General features: G+C 53.5%; 2 protein-coding genes across 2 annotated transcripts; both read left to right on the forward strand.

The window, feature by feature from the left end:
• The first annotated feature begins 6,860 nt into the window (after positions 1-6,860).
• On the forward strand, positions 6,861-10,118 carry B0T26DRAFT_719866 (uncharacterized protein). Its single transcript, XM_060442444.1, has one exon. The coding sequence runs from the start codon at positions 6,920-6,922 to the stop codon at positions 9,665-9,667; it is 2,748 nt and encodes a 915-aa protein (XP_060295522.1). The 5' UTR covers positions 6,861-6,919; the 3' UTR covers positions 9,668-10,118.
• A 3,448-nt stretch (positions 10,119-13,566) lies between these two features.
• Positions 13,567-21,340, forward strand: B0T26DRAFT_678434 (uncharacterized protein; the record flags this gene model as incomplete). The annotated part of the gene is made up of 8 exons (XM_060440230.1): positions 13,567-13,617; positions 13,669-14,082; positions 14,134-15,457; positions 15,491-18,702; positions 18,769-19,543; positions 19,576-20,732; positions 20,776-21,202; positions 21,252-21,340. 8 exons carry the CDS (start codon positions 13,567-13,569, stop codon positions 21,338-21,340), a joined length of 7,449 nt encoding a protein of 2,482 aa, XP_060295523.1.
• Positions 21,341-22,299: the final 959 nt, after the last annotated feature.

Consider the following 22,299-nt stretch of genomic DNA (forward strand, 5'->3'; position numbering starts at 1 on the left):
GATACACGCAATCTCAACGCTGCGCGTCCACATCATCATGGATATGGCAATTCGGCTACGATATTGAGAAGAGCGACGATGATACAAAACGGCGATGGGTTTGCAAGGTCTGTGTTGACAGTCGCAAGCCCAACCCTCATTCGACAGCCTCAAGCAGTACGCAGAACGCGGAGATCCATCTCTAGAATGACCACAAGGTCTATGACCCTTCCGGAAAGCGGAGACCGCCCAGCAAAGCAAAGGAGAAGACACCATCGAGGAATATAGCCGAGATGATGAAGCTAGATACTCATGACGTGCGAGAGCAGCAGATCGCAAACCAGATCATTGGCCGCTTTGATCGGCTAGTGTTCCAGCGTTTGGTTGTCTCATGGATCATCAACAGCAACTCTTCTTTCCGACAAACTGAAGATCCATACCTCCGTGCCGCTTTCGAGTATCTCAATCCACTCGTAAAGACAACCGAAGCGCATATTACGCACGATACAGTCCGCAGGCGGATTCTTCAGGTGTACGGGGGAAACAAGGCGGAGATCAAGCGAGTATTAGCGGCAGCCCCGGGGTCAATTCATATTGCATTCGATGGCTGGAGGTCCAATAATCGCCACGCTTTGTATTGAATCTGTTGCTATTTTCTCAACACCCTTGGCCAGCCGGGAAAACTCGTGCTCGGCCTTCCTGAGCTGGTCGACCGCCATTCTGGCGACAATATCGCCGCCCATGTTGTCGAGGTCCTTCGAAGCTACGACATAGCTCATAAGGTGGGATATTTCACACTCGACAACGCTAAGAATAACGATACGGCGATGGAAGAAATTGGGAAGGCGCTTGGTTTTGAGGGTAAAACTCGGCGATTACGCTGCTTTGGCCACATCCTCAATCTTGCCGTCAAAGCACTTCTCTTTGGCCATGATTCCGAGGCTTTCGAGGACGACATTCAAGGGAACGAGGCACCTGACGCGAAACTCCACGAGCTATGGAGACGAAAAGGACCGGTTGGGAAACTCCATAACCTCGTCTTCTGGATCCACCGTTCAGACACTCTGACCAGTCACCTTCGATTTCTTCAGCTTACCGCGTATAGCAAGTCTGATGATCCGGCGACTCGAGCGAAGAAACCTCTGGATGTTATCACCGATGTGGTCACCCGTTGGCTATCCACTCTTTATATGATTCGGCGTGCCCTTCTCCTAAAGGACTTCCTCCAGGATCTTTGGTACGAACAGAAAAGCGAGTGGGAGGGGCTGGTATTGAGGGGAAAGAAGTCAAACAGCGACGTGCCACTTTGCCTCAGGGACGAGAACAAACTCGGAGAGAAAGACTGGGCTATTATCTCCTTATTTAACGAGGTCCTGCAACACTTCGAGCACGTCATGATTACTCTCGAAGGCGATGGTCAGCAGCGCAAGCGGAAAGAAGGATACATCGAAGCGTATGGGTGTCCATGGGATATCCTGCTTGGCTACGAATACCTCCTTGGTAAAATGGAGATATATGTCACGGCATGGCCTGGACAGGCTCCTGTTTGGAGTGTGGTCTGTGCCTGACGTATCACGTGGCCCACAACTACCCATTTCCCCGCGCCCTGCGCGGTCCCCGTCATAGCTTCCTTCTTCATCTTTAGATTCTACGAATTCAGCGATGATTACTGCAGCCCTGTCTCTTTACGTTGACTGAGCCGTGATAATATACAAGGCTACCGCTCATCGATATCCCGATCCTGAACACTTCAAGGTTAATATTAACCTCTGTTGGAAGAAGCTTGACAGGTACTACTCGCGGCTTGACGAGACGCCGGTCTATTACGCCGCCATTACACTTCACCCGGCGTACCGTTGGGGATATTTCGAGGACGTCTGGGCGGATCGCCCGGGCTGGATCCAGACTGCAAAATCCGTTGTAGAGGGACTATACCGGTCTCACTACGAGTGGCGAACTATCTCGCGGGATCGAGACCGCGGCGAGCCAGTCATGAAGAAGCGGCGCATATATCGGAATCCTTTTGATGAGTATCGTGAAGAATCCCGTCTTGCCCCGACTCTATTACAGCTACCTTCATCGACGACTCCCCTGTTGCAAGCTGAGGACGTGGGCGGCGGTTCAGCTCATTCTGTTGGCGACGAATACAGCGATTGGTTCCGCGACGTCCATAAGTCTGACCAGAATGTCCTAGATCCTATTAGCTATTGGTATGAGAGGCGGGAAGAGTATCCACGTCTGTCGCAAATGGCTCTCGATGTGCTTTCTGTCCTTCCTATGTCTGCTGATGTCGAGAGACTGTTCTCAACATGCGGGCGAATGGTTCGAGACGAACGAGCTAGGCTGGACGCTAGTACGATCGGGATGACACAGACAGTGAGATCATGGCTTCGTGGGGGATATATCGAGAGTACAGAGAAGCTTCTTGAAGAAGCCAAGGCGCCAGGGACTGATCTGTTGAGTTGAGCTTTGCGGAAGCCCGGGAGGCAACAGGGGGGAGGATCACGTGTATCGTCCCTTTATAGCTAGCGTCCACGTATTTCCATTCCATGTCCATCCATTCCACGGGCCTACTCTTAGCGTCCATTTCCATCCATTCCATTTGAGGTGGACCCAAATGGACGTCCATACATTCTACTAGAGGCTGCGTGGATGGAAATGGAATGGACCGCCAGCCTGGTAAGCGTAGGATGGGGCCTGCATCTGTAGTTTGGGTGGGTGGAATGGACCGCCAGGGGGGGAGCTGGGTTGGTGAAGTGCGTTGGCATTGTTGTAGCACTATATTTGTACTACGTATTTAAGCGGATATTCTCTGAGGATGATGATTAAGTAGGTAGTGCTATTTAGAGTTGTTCATGTATGATGAGGATGCGACCAAGCTTTCTTTTCCTTTCTCAAACCAGTTCCTCATTAGACGCCTAGCTTCAGGTTGCAGCATTTTTGACACATTTTCCGATTCAGCCTACCAGGGTTTGAGCAGCTATCAAGTCAGAGCGATTGTCGTGTCTGTATTTTCCGGTACCTGAGGTGTGATGTGCGTTGGCGCGGCGAGCAATCGCTTACTGAGACTCGTTCCGTGACGCCCGTTAGGTCAGCGGAGTTATGACAACCGATTCGCAAAACTAAGAGTTTTATAAGGCGTACATATCATACTAAGGCCCGATAAACCCCAGACTTCATCGCACGGTACAGCCTTGGGTGGCAGTTTTGCCACATCGTTTAGGCAAATTTGTGGGCATGACCTACCGCATTCCAGTAAGCATATCTACGAAAACGTGCGCTACAGTTCAGACATAGTGGCAGACTCTGTAGTAATTCGTAAGTATGGCCGTCTCTCTTGCCGGCTACAATTCAAGGAGCTGGAAGGCTAGGCTGGGAAAGGAAGCGCATTTTACTATACTCCGTACAGCTCACAACATCCGCATTGATTGTCTCGGCCAGCGCCGACAAGTCTCATCATGCAACAACCTAGACTTTTTCACAAGGTCTGCATCTCACTTCCCGTGCTCATCACATGGGCAGATAACACAGTAGACTGTCCAAGAAACACGCTCGAGCTCACCTGAGCAGCGCCCAATCTAAGAAACGCCACCTTCCGGCCAGGGAAGTGGGAAGGAAAGAAGTCCCTAGACAAGTACTGCGCCTACGTCAACAACCACATAAACGGCGGCCTCGTGCTGGTCTCGGCCGAGAAGAACGTCCACGTCGTCGACAGGTTCCCAAGCGTCGAGACATTCGAGCACGACGGCGGCGCGCCACCCTTCTACGCGACCGAAATCCCGGCAAGGGCATCGGGCTGGTAGCCAACCGCAAGTGTCACAGCACCAAACCTGACGTCAGGGATTACGATTGCGCACGCTGGTATTTCAGAAGGTCTCTGGACAAACGTGGGGCCGTGGGCTCCCACTCGGCCAATCAACAACATCCCGCCAGCCTCACATTCTCTTGTCCTTTTGCTGTTAAGTCCTCCAGCCAATGAATAGGCCTACAGAAGACCCACAACGAGTCATCAGGATTCTGATGTGTCCCTGTGGGTCCGGCCCCCACTAGACGCACCTGTCCGTGCGCTTACGTACGAGCGAAAGTCACTGACATAATTCTAAAAATGCATCTAACGCGTCCATTTTTGCGCTGCCTTTTCCCCCACCACAGCCAACGTATCGCCAACACCACAACCATGGCTACCTTCCCTGATACCTGCCTCCCTCCCGAAGGCTTTTTCTAGTCTCGATAGGCCTTATTCAAATCAATTAACGCGTACGCAAAGCTTCGAGGCTACGCTTTTACATCCCATATGTCAAACAAGGAGAAGATAGGCCCCTGGTTGCAGGCTCCACCCCGCGGCCCCACTCTCCCCAATTGGGACTAGCCCAGTTGCCCCTCTCCCCACCACAAAACCACAGCCTGCAAGGACTGCAGGCTTCTTTTCCTTTTCCTTTCCTTAGCTTAGTTATTTACGAATTCAGCCATTCTTTACTTGCAGCCTTGACTCCTGTTGATGCCTGATTGAGCGAGGGAGCGCCAAGACAGGGTCATATGACAGGCACGTGTAGTCTAACTGTCTAAGGACATAGGGAAGCGGGGCTTAGCCCGACGCGATTGGACCGCGTCTGCCTCACCAAAGGACCACATTAAGGTCCTCAGCAGGGCAGTGCTCCCGAGCTTCCTCCCTCGATCATCAATTTACCTACTATTACAATCACTCTTACGTAAGCGCACGGACCCGTGCGGCTCCCACTAGGCGCACAGGTCTCTGCGCTTACATAAGCCTGAAATTCGCTTACATAAATCTAAAAATGCATCTAACGCAGCATTTACCCCGCGCAAAAAAAGGAGCTCTCAACACCAACGTATCGCCAACACTGCAACGATCCAGCCATCCAGCCAGCCATTCAATCAATCCGTACAATATCTGAATAACGCTTCGGACATATCCGAGAGGTCCGTATATGGCCAATTTCACCGCAAGTCGTACACTGGCTTGGCCGCTTAGCCCGTGTTGCCTGTGTTGCCTCAACGACCTCGAATTCACTAGGCTCCCGTTTCGTACTTGACGCTGGAAGCTTACTAGTTGTAGCTTTTGGCTCTATACGATGGGGCTCTAAAAGCTGAAGTGGAGCCCCATTACGTATTAAGCGCCAGTGTGGATGGAAGTCTTCAAGAAGAAGAGGCTCTTGACGTCCAGTTAGTGCATGGACACATGGAAGCCCGTAGATACGGGTAAAAGTACCTGTACAAGTAGGTTGAGGAGGGTCTTTCCACTGTAGTTGCCGCTGCTTCTCAACCTTCCGTAGTGCTTCGTATGAGACCCAGTCCTTTACAGCCTTATATAGAGCTTTGCCGAGCTCAAGGGGTATACGGATCTGTTGCTTGGCTTGATTAGACCGTAGTTCAGAGAGTTGGTTGATCAATGCAAGCCGAATTGCCTTCCATGCTTCAAAAAGGTCAAATGTTGACCCCTGAAGGTACGACTTAAGAAGCGCATGGATCCCTTCAACACGAGAGGCAGCTGTATTTCCAAAATGAGCTTGTTGGTCGACCCATGCAGAGACAAGCTTCTCTTTGAACGGTAGGAGCCATGTCTCCTTAATATAGCCAACCTGTACAAGGTTTGTCAAGCCATACTTGTTTTCGAACTCTTTTAAACGCTCCTCGTAGATCTCTTTAGTTGGCGAATTAAGGATAGAGAACCAAAAAGCGTAGAACTCTTTCCAATCCTCAGCTTCTGGAAATGCTGGTTGGCACCGCGCAAGAACTGCCTTATTTGCATGCCAGATACAGAGAGATGTTGTTGATGGAAAGAGAGTTGAGGCTGCGTTAATAACTGCCAGGCACCGGTCTGTCAAAATGACTGATGGGAAAACTCCACCACACTGCTCATATAAGGTCTTCAACCGCCCAAGAGCCCATATGTAGTCTTCTTCAGCCTCACCGCTCAAAAATGCAAAGGCAATACAAAAGGACCGTCCAGTTGCATCAACACCAACCATGTCGAGAAGTGGCATGCCGTATTTGTTTGTTTTGTATGTACAGTCGAGAAGGAGGACTTCAGGATACGCTTGAAGATAGACAAGAGAGTCGGGATGCGCGAAAAGAACTGCCGTTACATGCCTATCTGGCCCATATTGTACACGGCTCCAGAAGCCTTCTTCCTCAAGCTGATTTGCAAGTGCGTGGATTGGACTCTGGCCTTGACGAGAGTCCCGGCGGACTTCAGCGATACGGTTGTAGATGTCTTGACGTGTTGCTAACGAACCACTTTGCCGTACAACTGTCTGGATCTCCTTTGGCGCAAGGCCAGCATTTGAAAGTACTGGTAATTGTGATATATTGCTGGAGAGCTGTCGTTGGATAGGGTGTGCAGATGGGTGTAGGCTTGGCTCGTGGTTATGGATTGTGAAGCGACGATCTGGACGATGCTTTAGAGCCCAGCCTTCGCTAGACTCTTTAGCAAGGACCGAAAAGGAGCAATTCGTCATACGGGTAGTTGTTTTTCTCTGGCGATTGCGTCCTGGTGATGAAGGGGGTCGGCGGCTTCGATCGCATGCGAAAAAAATCGTTAAAAAACCGTTCTTCTCTCGGACAGATCGCTGCGTTGTAAAGGCATAGCCTCTTGGCTTTGCATACGAGTTAATTGATTCGTATAAGGCTTGGCGAGACTCGTAAAAGCCCTCGGGGGGGAGGCAGTCGGCTGCGAAGGTCGCCATTGTGATGGACTGGCGTTGGTGTTGAGAGCTCCTTTTTTTGCGCGGGGTAAATGCTGCGTTAGATGCATTTTTAGATTTATGTAAGCGAATTTCAGGCTTATGTAAGCGCACAGACCTGTGCGCCTAGTGGGAGCCGACCCGTGCGTCTAGTGGGAGCCAGCCTCATCAACCCCAGCGACTCCACACACTTTACAATACAAAGCCAATATTGTCAAGGGATCCCGTTGTCAATCATGGCCGAATACGACCCGAAGAGACAGCCCGAGGCTGTAACCCATCAGCTGCCGCTGCTGGCCGCTGACGGCTCAACCACGCCCGCCTCTCTCGATGTGCCGGCTACCGAATACGAAATCGAGCTCCTATTAACCTCCTACGAAGCCAGCCTGGTCGAGAAGTTTCGCCAAGATATCCGCGTCTGCGAAACCGACATAGAGAAACTCGACAAGTGCATACAGAAGCGGGATGAGCTGCTTGAGGAGAACGACAAGCTGGTCCTCCGGCTGACCGCCTTCGAGCATGTCATGTCAATTGAATGCGTCTGGTATAAAGGCAGGAAAGAGCGTATACGCCAACCAGTAGGCCTGCTGAAGGGGACGAAGGAGAACGGTGCGGAAAAGTGGGACCGATTCGTGGGCGTTGCCAAAGTCGGATTGGACACCATATCGAAGTTGCTCCCGCCCCTTAAGGTAATTAGCTTACAGTGGGGTAAGGATTTCGTTCAACATTACCAGCTGGCCAGCAAAGGGCAGTTTTACTGCAACAAATTCTCAGCAGCTGTAAAACTATACAGCCGCGAGAACGCCATACGGAAGCTGAACCAACTGCTACTTCGACGATTTCGGATGCCCGGGCGTCGCGATATCAAAGCAGGGGTAAACCCCATCGAGCCGGTGGACCTCCAAAACTTGGTGAACTGGAGGGGTGAAGGCCCGTTTGTTAAACGAAATGACCCTAATGGAATTCAGCTGCTGTTTGCGGACCTCACTCACGACGATCTTCCTACCGGCTTCGTTTTTGACCAATTTGGGCTTCTGGTCCGGTGCCCGTCCGACCGTTGGGAAGAAGAAGCTGGCTCTACAGACTCGGGTTTTGACACTGCCGTCGAGGAGATTGTCGATGCGAACCCGGGAGAGGGGGAAACTGGTGGGCTGTTCGCCGCCGTCAACCGAAACAGCGAGGACGCCGGCCTCCCAGATCTGCCCGACGACCTTGCCTATAACGCTTCCTCCCTCCTGTCAACGCCTCTGAGCTCGCCTCCAGATTCTCCTTCCATCGAAGCCCTGTCTAGGGCCTCTATGCCAAGACGAAACGACACGGCCTCGCCCAATGATGGCAACGCTAACGACGACTCGCAACCTATCTCGAATTCCGCAGCAACCGCACGGCTCCGTCCGCGGAGAAAAAAACCAGACTACCACGAAAATCCACAAAGAATCCAAAAACCAACAAATTATCAGCTTAGGTCACTTCCCACAACGGATCTTGGTAAAAAGCGATGCTGTCCACCCGAAATACCGCCAATGCTGCTGGTAGTTCTGGACAGGCTCGATGCCCACGCAGTCAGGCGGTTGCTATTTACATCTACGTTACCTGACGTTCCCTTTCAGGCTATGTGCTACGCACATCTCAAGAAGTTCGTGAAAGCGGTAATCAGTACGGAGCCCTCTGAATGGCTGCTAGGGGCTGAGAACGATCTCTACCCAACTAGCCCCGACAAAGACCCCTACCCCCGACGGCGCCGTGCATCACTCCCTGACCTCGCCGACAGCCCCCCCCTAAAAAGGCTGCGGCTTGATGACCCGGTGCCAGTTCGGAGCTCTCCGTCCGCTCCAAGGCAAGAACAGCCCTTAGGGTATGAACCAATTCGCGATGTTGCCTACCGCCGGCAGGCGCTCGAGGAATTGCAATCGACAGGGCACGAGAAGGGCTCTTGGGGTAAGCGGACAAACGAGTTGGTCTTTCAAATCCTACGCAAGAGCAAGCTACCAACAGATGGGGAAGCATACTTTCTATATGGAGAAGAAGCAGCCCGAAAAGTCGAGTTCGGGCTAGTTAGTATGCCTATCTTCACGCAACGTCAGCAACGGTATCAGTGGGTGGGGAACGATCGCCCGGTTTCGCAGTTTTTCCGCCGCATAGAAGATCTTGGCCTTGATCGGGCCGTATCGGTTCAGGTACCCTCTCGTACTCTACGAGGAGACTCTTATCAGAGAAAAACACTTTTGGAAGTTCGAGACCGGTTCCTCGCACAGCGCCCGACAAATAACCCCTGGAACCTTCTTGATCTTCAGAGCCCGTTACCTTCAGCCCTACCATCCTTTCTAGAAGGAGAGAATTGCCAGCTTCTTCTCCAAGTACGTGATGCGATTCTGATGGGTGGCAGTGCCGAAAGAGTAGTAGCACCTGGGCAAGATTGGAATACATGGCGTAATGTGATTGACTGGGCACTCCTATCTGAGGGAGGACACAGTACAGCACCGCATATGGACAGCCATGGCTACTCAACCTGGATTACGGCTCAGGAGGGGTGCATCGGCTTCGGATGGATGTCCCACCCAAGCCAGCAGGAAGAAGAGGCATGGATGTCCAATCCGTATAGCTGTACCGATGGAGAATGGAAATACGTCGTCCTCTCGCCAGGGCAGACGGTATTTTTCCCGTCCGGTACAATCCACTTTGTTTTCAGAATACGGGGAGCACAGACATTTGCACTAGGTGGCCATATACTTCAATGGTCTGGTATTAACCAATGGCTCCGAGTGGTTATCGCTCAAATCCGAAACCCAGATATCACGAACGAAGATATAGGGTTGAGTGCGTCAAAGTACGTCCACATCATCGAAAGACTCCTGATGAATCGGGTCCGGGCGGGTAGGGAGGAGGAGGTAGGCGGTCAAGATGCGATTGTCAGGTACTCCTCCTTGTGTAAGGCATGTTTGTCTGTTATTCCGTCTGCGAAGGATAATCTAACGATGGTTTAGGAGTTTGAGGCCGCTGCTACGGCACGCTTGCATGCGGCAGATTGAAGACCTTAACGGCGGATGGCTGAATTCTCTGCGCACGCGCATTGCCTTGCATCTCCATGGAGACATCAAAACGATTTGAGGAAGTGATTTGCGGGGAATGCACACCTACCGAGCCCCTATGGTGGACGCCCTACTGTTACAGCTTACACCCAAACGGGTCGGACTGCAAGGTAGGACGCCTGGGGTATTGACAGTGCGGAACAAAGGTTGACACAAGGTCCGGACAGTATGGCCACTGTCACTACAAGTCTAAGAGACCGCGGGAACACGAAACACGGTTGTACAATGGCCATCGATAGTAAATAAGGCCCAGCTATCTCCTAATATTTCTGTCACAATATTGGGATTAGTGAGCAAGAAAGATCTAGAAGCTGCTATGTGATTCTTCGCCACCAGCTTTTGCCACTATTCATAATTATAAAGGAGAGACTTTTGGCCCTGCCAAAGGAACAAGAGATTAGACCTTTTCAGACAATTCAAGCCTTACCTCCCTGCATCAAATGCTTCATTTCCGTTGCCCTGTGAATGCGCGTGGCAATTTCCTTATATATGTCCTGTTGTCACCGCACATTCAACTAATTTGAGACAGGGCTGCAATATGGTCGCTGAATTCGTAGAATCTAAAGCTAAGGAAAGAAAAAGAAGAGAAAGTTCCAAAGGCTGCGCAGGGCGCAGAGAAATAGGTTGAGTTGGTGAGGTTATGCACTGACCACATCCTAAACCAGAATGTCTGGTCGGGGTGTGCCAGCTCTTACCACCTGTCTGGCAACTGCCGTGACAGTCGGGGTTGTGCCAGCTCTTACCACCTGTCTGGCACCTGCCGTGACACCTGTGAGGGCCTGGTCCTCCAGACCTCCAAGACGCTCTGACTAATCAGACGCCAGCCAGGTGGATCCACCCAACTGACCAATGGAAGCTCGACCAGAGCCCCACCTTGAGACGCCCTGGAAGAATCTCGCGAGGGGAGGCTTTTGAGCTCTTTTCCCTTTTCTCTTTAGTTTAGAATCTTCGTCAATAGCGCCCAAATAGAGGAGTTCCGCCCTCATTCCAAGCCGGCCGTGACACCTGGTAACGGAATAATGCCGTCTGCTGAGGTTTACTATATGTGAGGACCCGTCCACCAAACTGGCCCTCAAGCAGCCAGAGCCGCCCAGAACCCCGGGCCTATCAGAAGCCGCCTCGAGGCCCCACCTACCCCACTGATAGATGAAAACTTATTCGCGAGCACGCGACGCGTTGTTGGACTTTTCCTTCTTTCCCTCCTCAGTTTAGAATCTTCGTCGATAGCACCCAATGGACTGAGTTCACCTCAATGCCTTGCCCTGGTCGTGACACTATATATCGCCGCGTTTGCCTATACGGATTATAAGGTATAAGGGAGGACGTTAGGCCGTATGGCGCTTAAACTAACGTGTTTGATAAGCGAGTTGGCCACTTTCCACCACCCTACCACAACTATCGACAATTACACCACCACAACATTAGGAAATAACAATAACTGAACTAGAAATAGATGAATCAGACGATTCTGCAGCCTCCTGACACGTGCGTACATTATGGCCAGTCTTGCCGCACAGACCACAGCACCGAATCTTCGTACGAGCCCCCCTTACACCACGACCATTTGGCCGTGTTTCCTGGACTAACTGCTCATCCACAGCCTTCTGGTCCAGTAAATCCTGTGCCTCTTGTACAGTAAGTGACCCTCCAAGCCGAACACGTGTTTTTTTGGCCCTCCGTCTCTTACTAAGCCCCTCATTGGCCTTACGTAGTAAAGAGACCTCCGTACGCAGAAGAGCCACCTCGTACATTACGGCCATTGTACCTTTGGCCAATTGGTCCACAGCAGCCAGCATAGGTGTTGGAGAACTGCCTTGATGGTTAGATATCCGGCCTTTAATAAGGTCTGTCTGTGAGGTGGCCTCTCGGGGGTTCTGTGGCGTCTGAGGTAGCCAAGGTAGTGCCGTTCCTGGGCTTGAGGCTGGTGGAGTTGGAGTTCGGAGCCGTATATCCATCTTGGAAATCACTCTTTCTGGGTCGTACGGCACAAGGCCGGCTCCGGCAAAGGCGCTTTGGATATTCTTGTCGGTAAAGGAGGTAGAAAATGCCTCTTTAAACGCGCAAAGGAATTCCAACTTGATGTGTGTGATACACATACGCATGAGTTCCTCGATTTGATGGCCGTAAGCCCTCTTCAATGGTCAAAAACAACCAACATCCAATGGTTGGACAAGGTGTGAGGAGTGTGGAGGCATACAAAGCGTAATGATGTCGTGTTCCTGGCAGTAGGCCTCGAATTGGTCGGAGTGGTGGCTCTTATGGCCGTCAAGGATTAGGAGCCGGTATTTGCCTTTCGTACGAGATGTTGTGTGAAGATCGAAATGCCGAATCCAATCTAGGCCTTTCTCATTGGTAGTCCAGCCGTTATCGGTTGTACCGATGTACCAGGTAGTTGGAAGACCGCATTCTCGATACTAGCTCTCTAGGTGATATTTCTCTTTCAAAAGGATAAATGGAGGGATGGCCCAGCCTTGAGCATTTACCTCTTGGATAACCGTATCCCACTCACGATTGCCAGGCTGGACTTTCTTAGCCTTCCCATAGCCATCAGAGGTAGTAATAACCATCCCAGTGGTGATCATACCCATCATAAACCCAGTCTCGTCGAAATTGTACGTATCGTCGTCAAGGATACCGTACTTGGCCTTAGTGTTATACACAAGTGCAAACCACTCACGAATAACCTTTGGATCTTCGCATTTAGCCCTTTGGTAGTCGTATCTACGCGCAAAACGCGCCCGAAGTTCTGGTTGGCGTTTAACGAAGTTGTAGGTCCAACGTTTGCCGACAGGTGGCGCGTCGCGTTCGCGTAGCAGTCGGTTGGCCATATCTTCCACAAAACGATGCCGAGGAGGAAATGCGCGTGTGCATAGCTCAGTAATATACTGAACAATCGTATGCTCCTCTAGATCCGTAAGTTTTCGTGAATTGGCTCGAGTATCGTGTCGTGAAGGTTTGCCAGCGCGTCGGTTCTCCAGAGTATTCTTATTAACCTCGTAGATCTTTGCTGCGGCTCGACTACTGAGATTTGGATTCTTTTGGCGCGCCCCAAGGGCCAAATTTACCCTGGCTTCGTACGAAGGAGTTGCCATGGTTGGTTGCGGAGAAATTTGGTGTTTTGTGCAGGGGAGACGCGTCGTGCCGAAAGTGGCCAACTCGCTTATCATGGCCAACTCGCTTATCAAACACGTTACAGTTAAAATCGTTGCTTAGTGACTCTCGTTACAAAATCGTCACAGCACTGGTTTTCCTAGACCCTCCGCGCGCCCTATGGTACCTCGTATAGCGCTTAATCTAAGCGGCAGCAACAGACACAGTGTCGGAAATAACAGCAGATGCTGGCCAACCTCTCGTTCCCCGCATGTCGATACTCGTGTGCTACTTACTTCGCTCGTTATGTATTTATAGAACTATGGGTAGGACTTACATGCAGCTGGTGGGGTAAAGATTCATCGATCAATCATCTTCGCGGGTTATGCAGACAGGTGGTCGGATGTGGTAGGCAGGGTGTGGATCATTATTGAATGGGCAGCAATGCATGTCAGGTATGCATTGCCGGCCATGCCGGCTTCCGAGGAGTGCCCTATCCAAAAGGAAGCTGGACACAAGGGTTTGCTCGTAGTTGTAACTGGTCACTTCCCACCATTTCGGCCAAGTCGGCGTTTCTTAATCTGCCCTGGCCCTTGGCTGTCTGGTCACAGCTAAGTGTGCTGTAAGATGTTCTACTCAGATAGGTTACTTAGGTAAGACGGTAAAGCCCTTGGTCTGAGGAGTAGGGCAAACTTACTGCTACCATGACCTCCTTTAATCGTGCGACAATTAAAGGGGGAGGGGCTTTTGCGGATGTAAGTGTGTCTGGTATTAGTGCCGTGTTCCCGGAGGCGGACAAGAAATAGAACCTGATAGGCGTTGCGCAGAAGAACAACCCCTTTGCGAAAGCAGCAGCCAATGGCGGAGAGTCGGGCAATGATTCGCCTGCTGTCGGTGATGGGCCGGGACGGATGATCGCCCCGGGCGCCGGTCGCCGGTCGCTGTCGGAGAGATTCAACGTCAAGGTCAACGCTCAGACTGGCGGCGCGACCTGCACGATTCCCATCGAGACCAGCAAGGGACGTATTGGTGCCGGACTGGCGCTGAGTCTCGAATACGGATCCGGGACGGCTACCGCGAATAGCGTCTTCGGCATGGGATGGCGCTTGGCCGGCGTCGACTCCATCACACCCAAAACCCTGACCGTCCCGACCTACGATGATGATCGCGATACTTTTGTCCATTCCAGCCTGGGCGACTTGGTTCCCGCCGAGAGGCCCGTAAAGACTGTCGATGGTTACTAGGTCCGCGAATATTGCGCTCGGTTCGAGACACAGACCACGCGCGTCGAGTACTGGACAAAGCCTTCCGGTCAAGATACGTTTTGGCGAACCATATCCTCAACCAACGTCGTCACCATCTACGGCCGGGGCGACAACGATCAAGTCTTCCACCTTTTAGATGGTCTCAAGAAAGTCTTCTCATGGCTTGCGTCAGAAGAGTATGATAGTCGAGGAAATCATGTTGGGTACGTTTACAAGGCCGAGAATAGCGCGGGCATCCGCCATGATCGCGATGTGTTTGAAAAGGCGCACCCGCCATCGCCACAGCGGTACCTCAAGTCTATCCTGTACGGAAACACGATCCCGAGCCGCTCCATAGACAATTGGAGCAACGTAACTCGGCCTTCCGAGTGGCTGTTTGAGATTATCTTCGACTACGGCGACCACGGGGATGAACGGCCGACTGCCCAAGAGGAGCATGCCTGGGAACTCCGGCCCGACCCTTTCTCCAACTACAATAGCGGCTTCGAGATACGCACTTACCGTCGGTGCCACCGCGTCCTCATGTTTCACCAGTTCCCGTCCGAACTGGGCCGCCAGGACTGCCTGGTTTCTTCGACGTGCTTTGGGTACGAGACGGACAAACGCTCAGGCGCCTCCTTTCTCCAGTCATGTGTCCACAAGGGCCCTACCCCTAAAGGAGAAACCGACTATTGGACGCTCTCACTGCCGCCCGTCGAGCTTTCTTACACGACGGGTCCTCCTTCTCTCGCAGCTCTACCCGTTGAAGAGCTTGATCTACGCATGTCTGGTCTAGACACCCCGGCAGCGCAATGGATCGACCTCAACGGCGAGGGTGCGCCCGGTGTGCTCACGAAGGCCGAGGGCGCAGGATGGTACTACCAGCGGAATCTCGCCCGGGACGGCCATCCGCAGATTGGAGAACCGCTCCCGGTGGCCGTTGCACCGAGCACGGCGCAGTCTGCTGCGACGGGCTGGCATTTCGAGGACATTCGGGGGAACGGGCTGCTAGACGTCGTGGTCGTCACCGCCGACGGCAGCCTCCGCGGCTTTTACGAGCGCGAGGAGGATGGGGGGTGGCTGAACTTTGTCCCTTTCGACTCGTACCCTATGACTGATGATTCAGACGCCTTCCGTTCTATCGACTTAACCGGGAGCGGCCATGCCGACCTGCTGCGGATGACGCCCACAGCCAGCGGGTCTCTTGTTTGGAACCCGTCCCAGGGTCCATTAGGCTTCAGCGCGTCGCAAACCGCTGTTGGAGCGCCGGTTCTGTCTTTGGATGACCCTATGTCGCTGATACAGCTCTGTGACATGTCTAGTGATGGCCCGGCCGACATCGTGGAGATACGTAACAACAGTATCTGCTACTGGCCTAACACAGGCCACGGCACATTCGGATCTAAGGTTGTCATGGGCCACGCCCCTCGCCTGGCGCCGTCTGATCTTTTCTCGCCGCGGCGCATCCGGTCCGCTGACTTGACAGGGTCTGGCACTACCGATCTGATATATGTGCTACCCGAAGGCGGCACAGTGGTCTACTATAACCGCTCTGGGAACGACTGGAGCGATGGGCATACGGTGCCGTCCTTTCATTCGCTTGACGACGCATCCGCTGTTGATGTTTTAGACCTCGGGGCTCAAGGTGGCGCGTGTTTATGTTGGATTTCCGATCGGAACGCCAGCGGGTCAGGGGGCAGCGGGCTCTCGACCGTTCGTTACGTGAATCTCTCCGGGCCGCAGCGTCCCGGCCTTCTCGAGCGTTGGTCGAACGGGCTCGGGCTGGAAACCACGTTTACTTACCGGCCCTCGTCCTCATTCTACGTGGACGACGAGATCCGAGGGACACCCTGGGCGACGAAACTCCCGTTCCCGCTCCTCTGCATCGCCCAGACCGTGACGGTAGACCGCGCCGCCCAAACTTCGTCCACAGCCCGCTATGCCTACCACAATGGCTACTACGACTACGCAGAGAAGGCCTTCCGCGGGTTTCAGATGGTGGAGACGTGGGACGCCGAAGACTTCGATTCTTCGCTGACCGCGTCATCGTTCCAACGCTCTCCGGTGCTTACACGACAGTGGTTCTACGTGGGTCTGGCACGGCTGGACGAGCCGAGCAGCTTGCCGTGGAGCTATGACGTAGGAACATCACGGCATGCTTTGCTAGCGAGCGCCACTATACCATCGTCCGGATCCGACTCGTCGTCGGCAGCCGAGGAAGCGTATCGAGCGCTGGCCGGGCGGGAACGACGGACCGAGGTCTTCAGTGCCGACCCCTCAGACCCTAAGGCTGCATTCCCTTACTTGATCTCTCAGCAGAACTACCAAGTCGCACTGCTACAAGAAGCGCCGCATCGCATAGCGTGCAGGGTTCACCAGCGCGAAGAAATCACGGCGGACTACGAGAGGACGACGTTCAAGAACGATCAGGGGCAATTGGAGCTGTCGCTCGATGATTCCCGCGTCCAGCACCGCCTCACCCTCCAGACGGACAGCTACGGAAATGTCCTCCTGGAAGCTCTTGTGAGTTACGGGAAGCCCTCTAGCCAGCTCCCAGACCCCGACGACCAGCGAAAGCAGAAGGAGACCATCCTTAGCTACACGGAAATGGCTTATACCAATGCCGTCGAAGCCGACAGCTATTTCCAGGCCCCTCTCATTGCTGAAGTCCGAAACTACCGAGTCTTCACAGCCGTCAGCGTACAGGGGCAGGACCGGTATGCGTGGGAGACACTCGCCCAACACGACGCAGGACTGCTGAGGGATGCTGTGGATATTCCCATCGATGTTGATCCGTACGAGCAGATCGCGCACGTCGATCCCAAAGGATACCGTATCCTGCTGGCAGAAGAACGCACCTTGTGCACCTCAACAGATCTGCGTGGACCGCTTCCTGTTAGACAGCTCGACGAGTTCTCCATAGTTCATCAAAAATACCAGAAAGCCTTGACATCAGACCTCCTTCAAAAGGCCTTGGATGGCGCACGACCTGCTATTGATGCACAGACCCTGACCACACAGCTCAAATGCGGCGGGTACGTCGAGCTGGGCGTCGAGAGCGGCACGTGGTGGATTCCATCGTCGCGTGCTGTCTTCGGGGACGACGATCCGGATGGCCGCCTCAAAGACGCCCGTGCTCACTTTTACATACCAGACGGCGAGATCGATGTGTACGGCAATGTTTCAACAAGAGAGTTTGATAAATACTATCTGTTGGTTAGGAGCACCACCAATGCCGTCGGGAGCACGACTTCATTTGACAGCGACTATGCCAGACTCCAGACCGTCATGACCACGGACGCAAACAAGAACAGAGTCCAAACGGCTCTCGATCCACTCGGGCGCAGTATAGGGGCAGCAATCCTGGGGAAAGAGGGGGGCAGCATTGCGAATAGCTTGGATGGATTCCAGAGTGAGATCGACCAAGCAACACTAGAGGCTTTTTTCAACACCCTTTACGGGGAGACAGCGCGTTCCCTGCTCGCCAACGCAAGCCGGCGGACGATATATGACTTTAACTCGTACCAGCAAAGCAGTATATCCAGTGATGAGGCGTCGAGGCCGCCTGCGCGGGTTGCTGAGCTTACCCGTCACGATCACCTCGGAACGGATGCAGGCGCTGCCTCTCGAATCTCTGTACGTATCAAGTACCTGGACGGCACTGGCACAGGTATCCAATCAGCGTTACTATCAAGCGAGCCAGACAAGGACGGGAACACCACGTGGGATTTTACCGGCTGGGTGATCGACAATAACAAGGGACAGCCAGTACAGAAGTTCCAGCCGTTGCGGGCCCCGTCTCACGCCTTCCAGCGTCCGGGCCCCAGCGCGGGGGCGCAACCCGACCTCCCTGCCACGACGCTGCTGCGAGATCCTCTTGGACGGATTGTTGGTATACTATACCCAGACCACAGCTGGTCCAAGACCCGATTCACTCCGTGGACGCAGCTTGAGTACGACGCAGGGAACACGACCGGCATTGCCGACCCAGCAACAGACGAGGACCTGGCCTCACATTTTCAACGGCTCGCCCGGTCTTTATATTTCCCCACGTGGCGCGACAAAACGATGGCCGATGACCCTTCTGCGAAGGGGAGACAAGCAGTGCTCCAATCGGAGGTGTACGCCGACGCCCCTACGGCCACGTACCTGGATGTCCTTGGACGGACCATCTTCACCGAGACCGGCAAGGGCCAGGATATGCGGCACGCTCGCGTGGACTACGACGCGCGGGGCCGGGTTTCTAAAGTTCGGGATGGGCTGGATCGCACAGTCGAGACAGCTCAGTACGACCTCCTCGGCCGGCGACTCCGGAGCAACAACATGGACGGCGGCCGGCGCTGGCTACTCCCCGACTGTGACGGGCTTCCACTCCTATCGTGGTCAGATAGGGGGACACGGACGCGGTTCGAGTACGATGCGCAGCGGCGGGTCAAGAGTGTCTGGACACTGTCCTCGAAGGCCCCGAGAGCCGAGATCGAGGTGGCCAGGAAAATCTACGGCGAGGAGCGACCAGATGCTACGAGCGCCAACTTGCATGGCCAGCTGTACAAGTGCTACGATCAATCCGGGCTGCTTGTCAACTCCAACTTCGACGTCCTGGGCGGCTGCACCGCTTCGACTCGCAGGTACGCGGATGAGTACCGGACCTCGTTGGACTAGTCGGCTACAGAAAATGAGGAGCCGGCGCTTGAGAAGCAAGAGTACACGACCCAGTGTCGGTACAACGCTCTCGGGCTGCCCGTAGAGAATACGTCGCCAGATCTGGGGAGGACACAGCGCGAGTACGATATCGCTGGCCGGCTGAGTGCTCTCGAGTCGTACGATGAGCATGGGTCACAGGCTACCACATCTTCGACGAAGAACATTGAGTACGGCGCGAGCAACAAGATCGTCCGGATCGAGTACGGCGATAAGTCGCGGTCAATAAATGTATACGATGAGCGAATGCAACGCCTCGTGGCCACACGAACCGTGCGCACCACCGACGGGCGAGTGCTACAGGACGTCTCGTATACCTACGATTGTCTAGGCAAGGTCGTTTGGACCGAAAACAGTGCTAGCATGATCATGGACGGCACAGACTCGGTCTCCCCAGCGCAGAAATATCGCTACGACTGCCTTGGCCAACTTACGCAAACCACGGCGTGCATACAGGTCAACCCGGAGTTGAAGCAGCTGCTGCCGTACGGCTCCAAAGATACCGTCGCCGGCAGATCATCAGTCAGGTATACGGAGACGCACACCTACGACAGGGCTGGGAACATGCTGACGATGCGAAATGCCCCCGGCAGCGGGTACTCGGGTTGGACAAGGACGTACACGTACGCAGAGCCGAGCTGCATCCTGGACGGTGAAATGAGCAATCGGCTCACTCGCACCGTTGTGGGCAACGTGACAGAAGAATACCGCTACGACGGCGACGCCGGACGCCACGGTTGCATGACGTCCATCCCGGGCTACTCTCAGCTATCTTGGGACGACAACGACCATCTGCGCGCGCCTTCTCGACCCAGAGAGTGTCGGCAGACGCAATTCCCGAGACGACGTGGTACGTCTACAACGCCGAAGGCACGCGCGTGCGCAAGGTCACCGAGCGGTCATCCAGGGGTATCAGTGGTACAGTCTCGGGGAACAATACTGCCGTTTCTGATAACGGACCTCGGAAGAGCAAGGAGACGCGCTACCTGAGTATGGGCGACATCTTCTCGGTATACCGGGGCAACGGGACCGAGACGTCGCGAACAACTAAAACGCTATGCGTGGGCGATGCTGCCCTGGGTCGTTCTCCAGTCGCCGTGGTGGAACACGCTTCTTCGTCTTCTTCTTCTGGCGGGACGCGGACGCTGACGCGATACCAGCTCAGCGAACAGCTAGAGATCGACGACGGCGCCAAGATGGTGCCGTATCAGGAGTACTCGCCGTACGGCTCGAGCACGTACAGAGCAGCGAACGCCGACGCCCCCCGAGCCTACCGGTTCGCCAGCTATTGGTGGGACACGGAGAGCGGGCTGTATTGTTGTGGGGAGAGGTACTACGCGCCTTGGCTCGGGCGCTGGACATCGACTGATCCCCTGGGCGTGGCGGACGGGCTGAACCTGTTCGCCTACGTGAGGAACGACCCCATCAACTTCGATGACCCCGGAGGCACCACCAAGAGAAAGAAAGGCAACAAGACACCATCAGAGGCCAGTGTCTCCGGGGGTGTTCGAGAACAAGGACCTGCTGCGTCCACGAGCTCTGATAACACTCGGGCCTCTAATACGTCTAGAGACGACCGTATCTACCACAGCGAGCCTCCCCCAGTTGGGAAAAATCTCAAAAGGCTTTGGCGCGCCACCATGGAGATGAGAGGGATTGCATTCGTGCATTTCAAAGTATTGGCTGGTGTCCGCGCGAAATACGCCGGCAACTTCAATTTAGAAGGCGAAAAGGCGTCTTACTGGGCCATGACCCGGGAATCCGCGGAGGCCCATGCGGAACACTTGGTCCACTCGATATGGGGTCCAAGCGAGACTCTGGTGAAGAAGGTGCTCATCTTCATGGACGTTCCGGAAAAGACGCTCAAGCAAGCTGGGTCGAATGTGCTACACCACGGCCTGGGAGTAACTCCGGAGTGGACGCAGGTGAGTGTCCCACGCTATCATAATATATAACATTGCTCCCCAGGTACTTACCTACATACCTACTTTACCTCCCTTACGTGAGCTGCTTATCCCGTGGCGTTCCCTCTCGCTAACACCGCCTGGCCACGGTTACAAGAGGATTAAAACCTACTTCGTCGACGACGAATCGCTCCAGGTCTTTGTCCAGGGGCTGAACGAACAGTCCAGGGTCTCTGAGTCAGGTGAGGAAAAGGGCCTCGAATACGCGGAGGCCGAGAAGCTAATAAGGATAGACGTCGAGAGGATAAGGGGAGAGCGCAGGGCGGAGATCACGATCAGCGCCGAGTCTCCCGTCCTAGAAAATACCAAGACGCCTGCATTTGAGTTGAATAGGCAGATCCAGATGCAAGTCGCCTTCAAGGGCGCAGCGCTGGACAAGCTGACGACGTACAATGCGGGCCTCATGGAGTATAAGAGTCGCAGGTGGTATGGTATGTGTCGCCTGCTATGAAGGTGTGTGCCAACTACCTACTTACCTAGGTAGTATGCAATGGTGTCTGCCGTCATGGGCCGGAGGGGTGGTCTGGGCAACAATGCTCTTCCACATCTGTTTCATTATACAAAACTAGAACACAGCTAACAATGGAATCATGTTGATTTATTTCCTCTTAAAAGAGGTCGAAAACTGTGTACAAAATCTATCTCGTACCTTTTTCACTCCTCGTAGTACCGAACCCTAGCTTGCTCATCCTGCTTCGTTAGTTGGAAATGAGCGGTCCTATCTTGGCATATAACGGCCTCTCTAGTGCACAGTCCTACAAGAGTGGTCAATGTTCCCATTCCATTGTCAGAAGACATTGATCATTCACCAAGCCAATTTTCACATAACAAAGATTCTTCGCCGCCTACACAGGTCAAGGTAGTATTTCTATCCGAAATACGGGCGTCCCGCTTTTAGCAGAGATGTGATGGCTAGCCTGGCGAAACAGGAGATTAATGGACGAGAGGTAAGGGAGCTGCTTTTTGTGCTTAAGCTGCGCTAATAGTCCGGATAGATAAGAAATATTGTGTTCCTTACGCAGTTTATGGCCGAGTATATGGAGGAAGTGATGAGTGAGAAACACCTGAAGGCATTCATTACGGCGAAGTAAGATGTCCACTTGAATTTTTACAGGGCCGGCGCGGTAGAGAATCGACATTCTTACATATAACCGGACAGCAGTGGCGGGCGTTGGTTTCTCGTGGTTGGGTGGAGCACATCTGGATGGGTACTGCACACTCTCTCTTCTCGTTTTCTAGGGCTCAAATTGCCAGTTTTCCTTCTATGCGGCCAGGCAATTGGGACAATAGGATCAAAACAAAGAAAGACGGAGTACCTGAAAATATTCGAAATTAGCGGGACCTGGCAAGACTGGACAAACAATGACATCATGATAGAGGACTGACCTGATCGTTAGTGGGGACGTCCTGCAAGAGGTGCGACGGAAGGCATTCGGCGGTGGAGATTGAGGGGATAGAAACCTGGAGGTTGTGGGGATTGGCGAAAGAAGGACAGGTCGAAGCTATTTATGAATGCCTCAACACATCT

Source organism: Lasiosphaeria miniovina, assembly GCF_030549165.1.
Source record: "Lasiosphaeria miniovina strain SMH2392-1A chromosome Unknown B0T26scaffold_5, whole genome shotgun sequence".
Lineage (NCBI taxonomy): Eukaryota > Fungi > Ascomycota > Sordariomycetes > Sordariales > Lasiosphaeriaceae > Lasiosphaeria > Lasiosphaeria miniovina.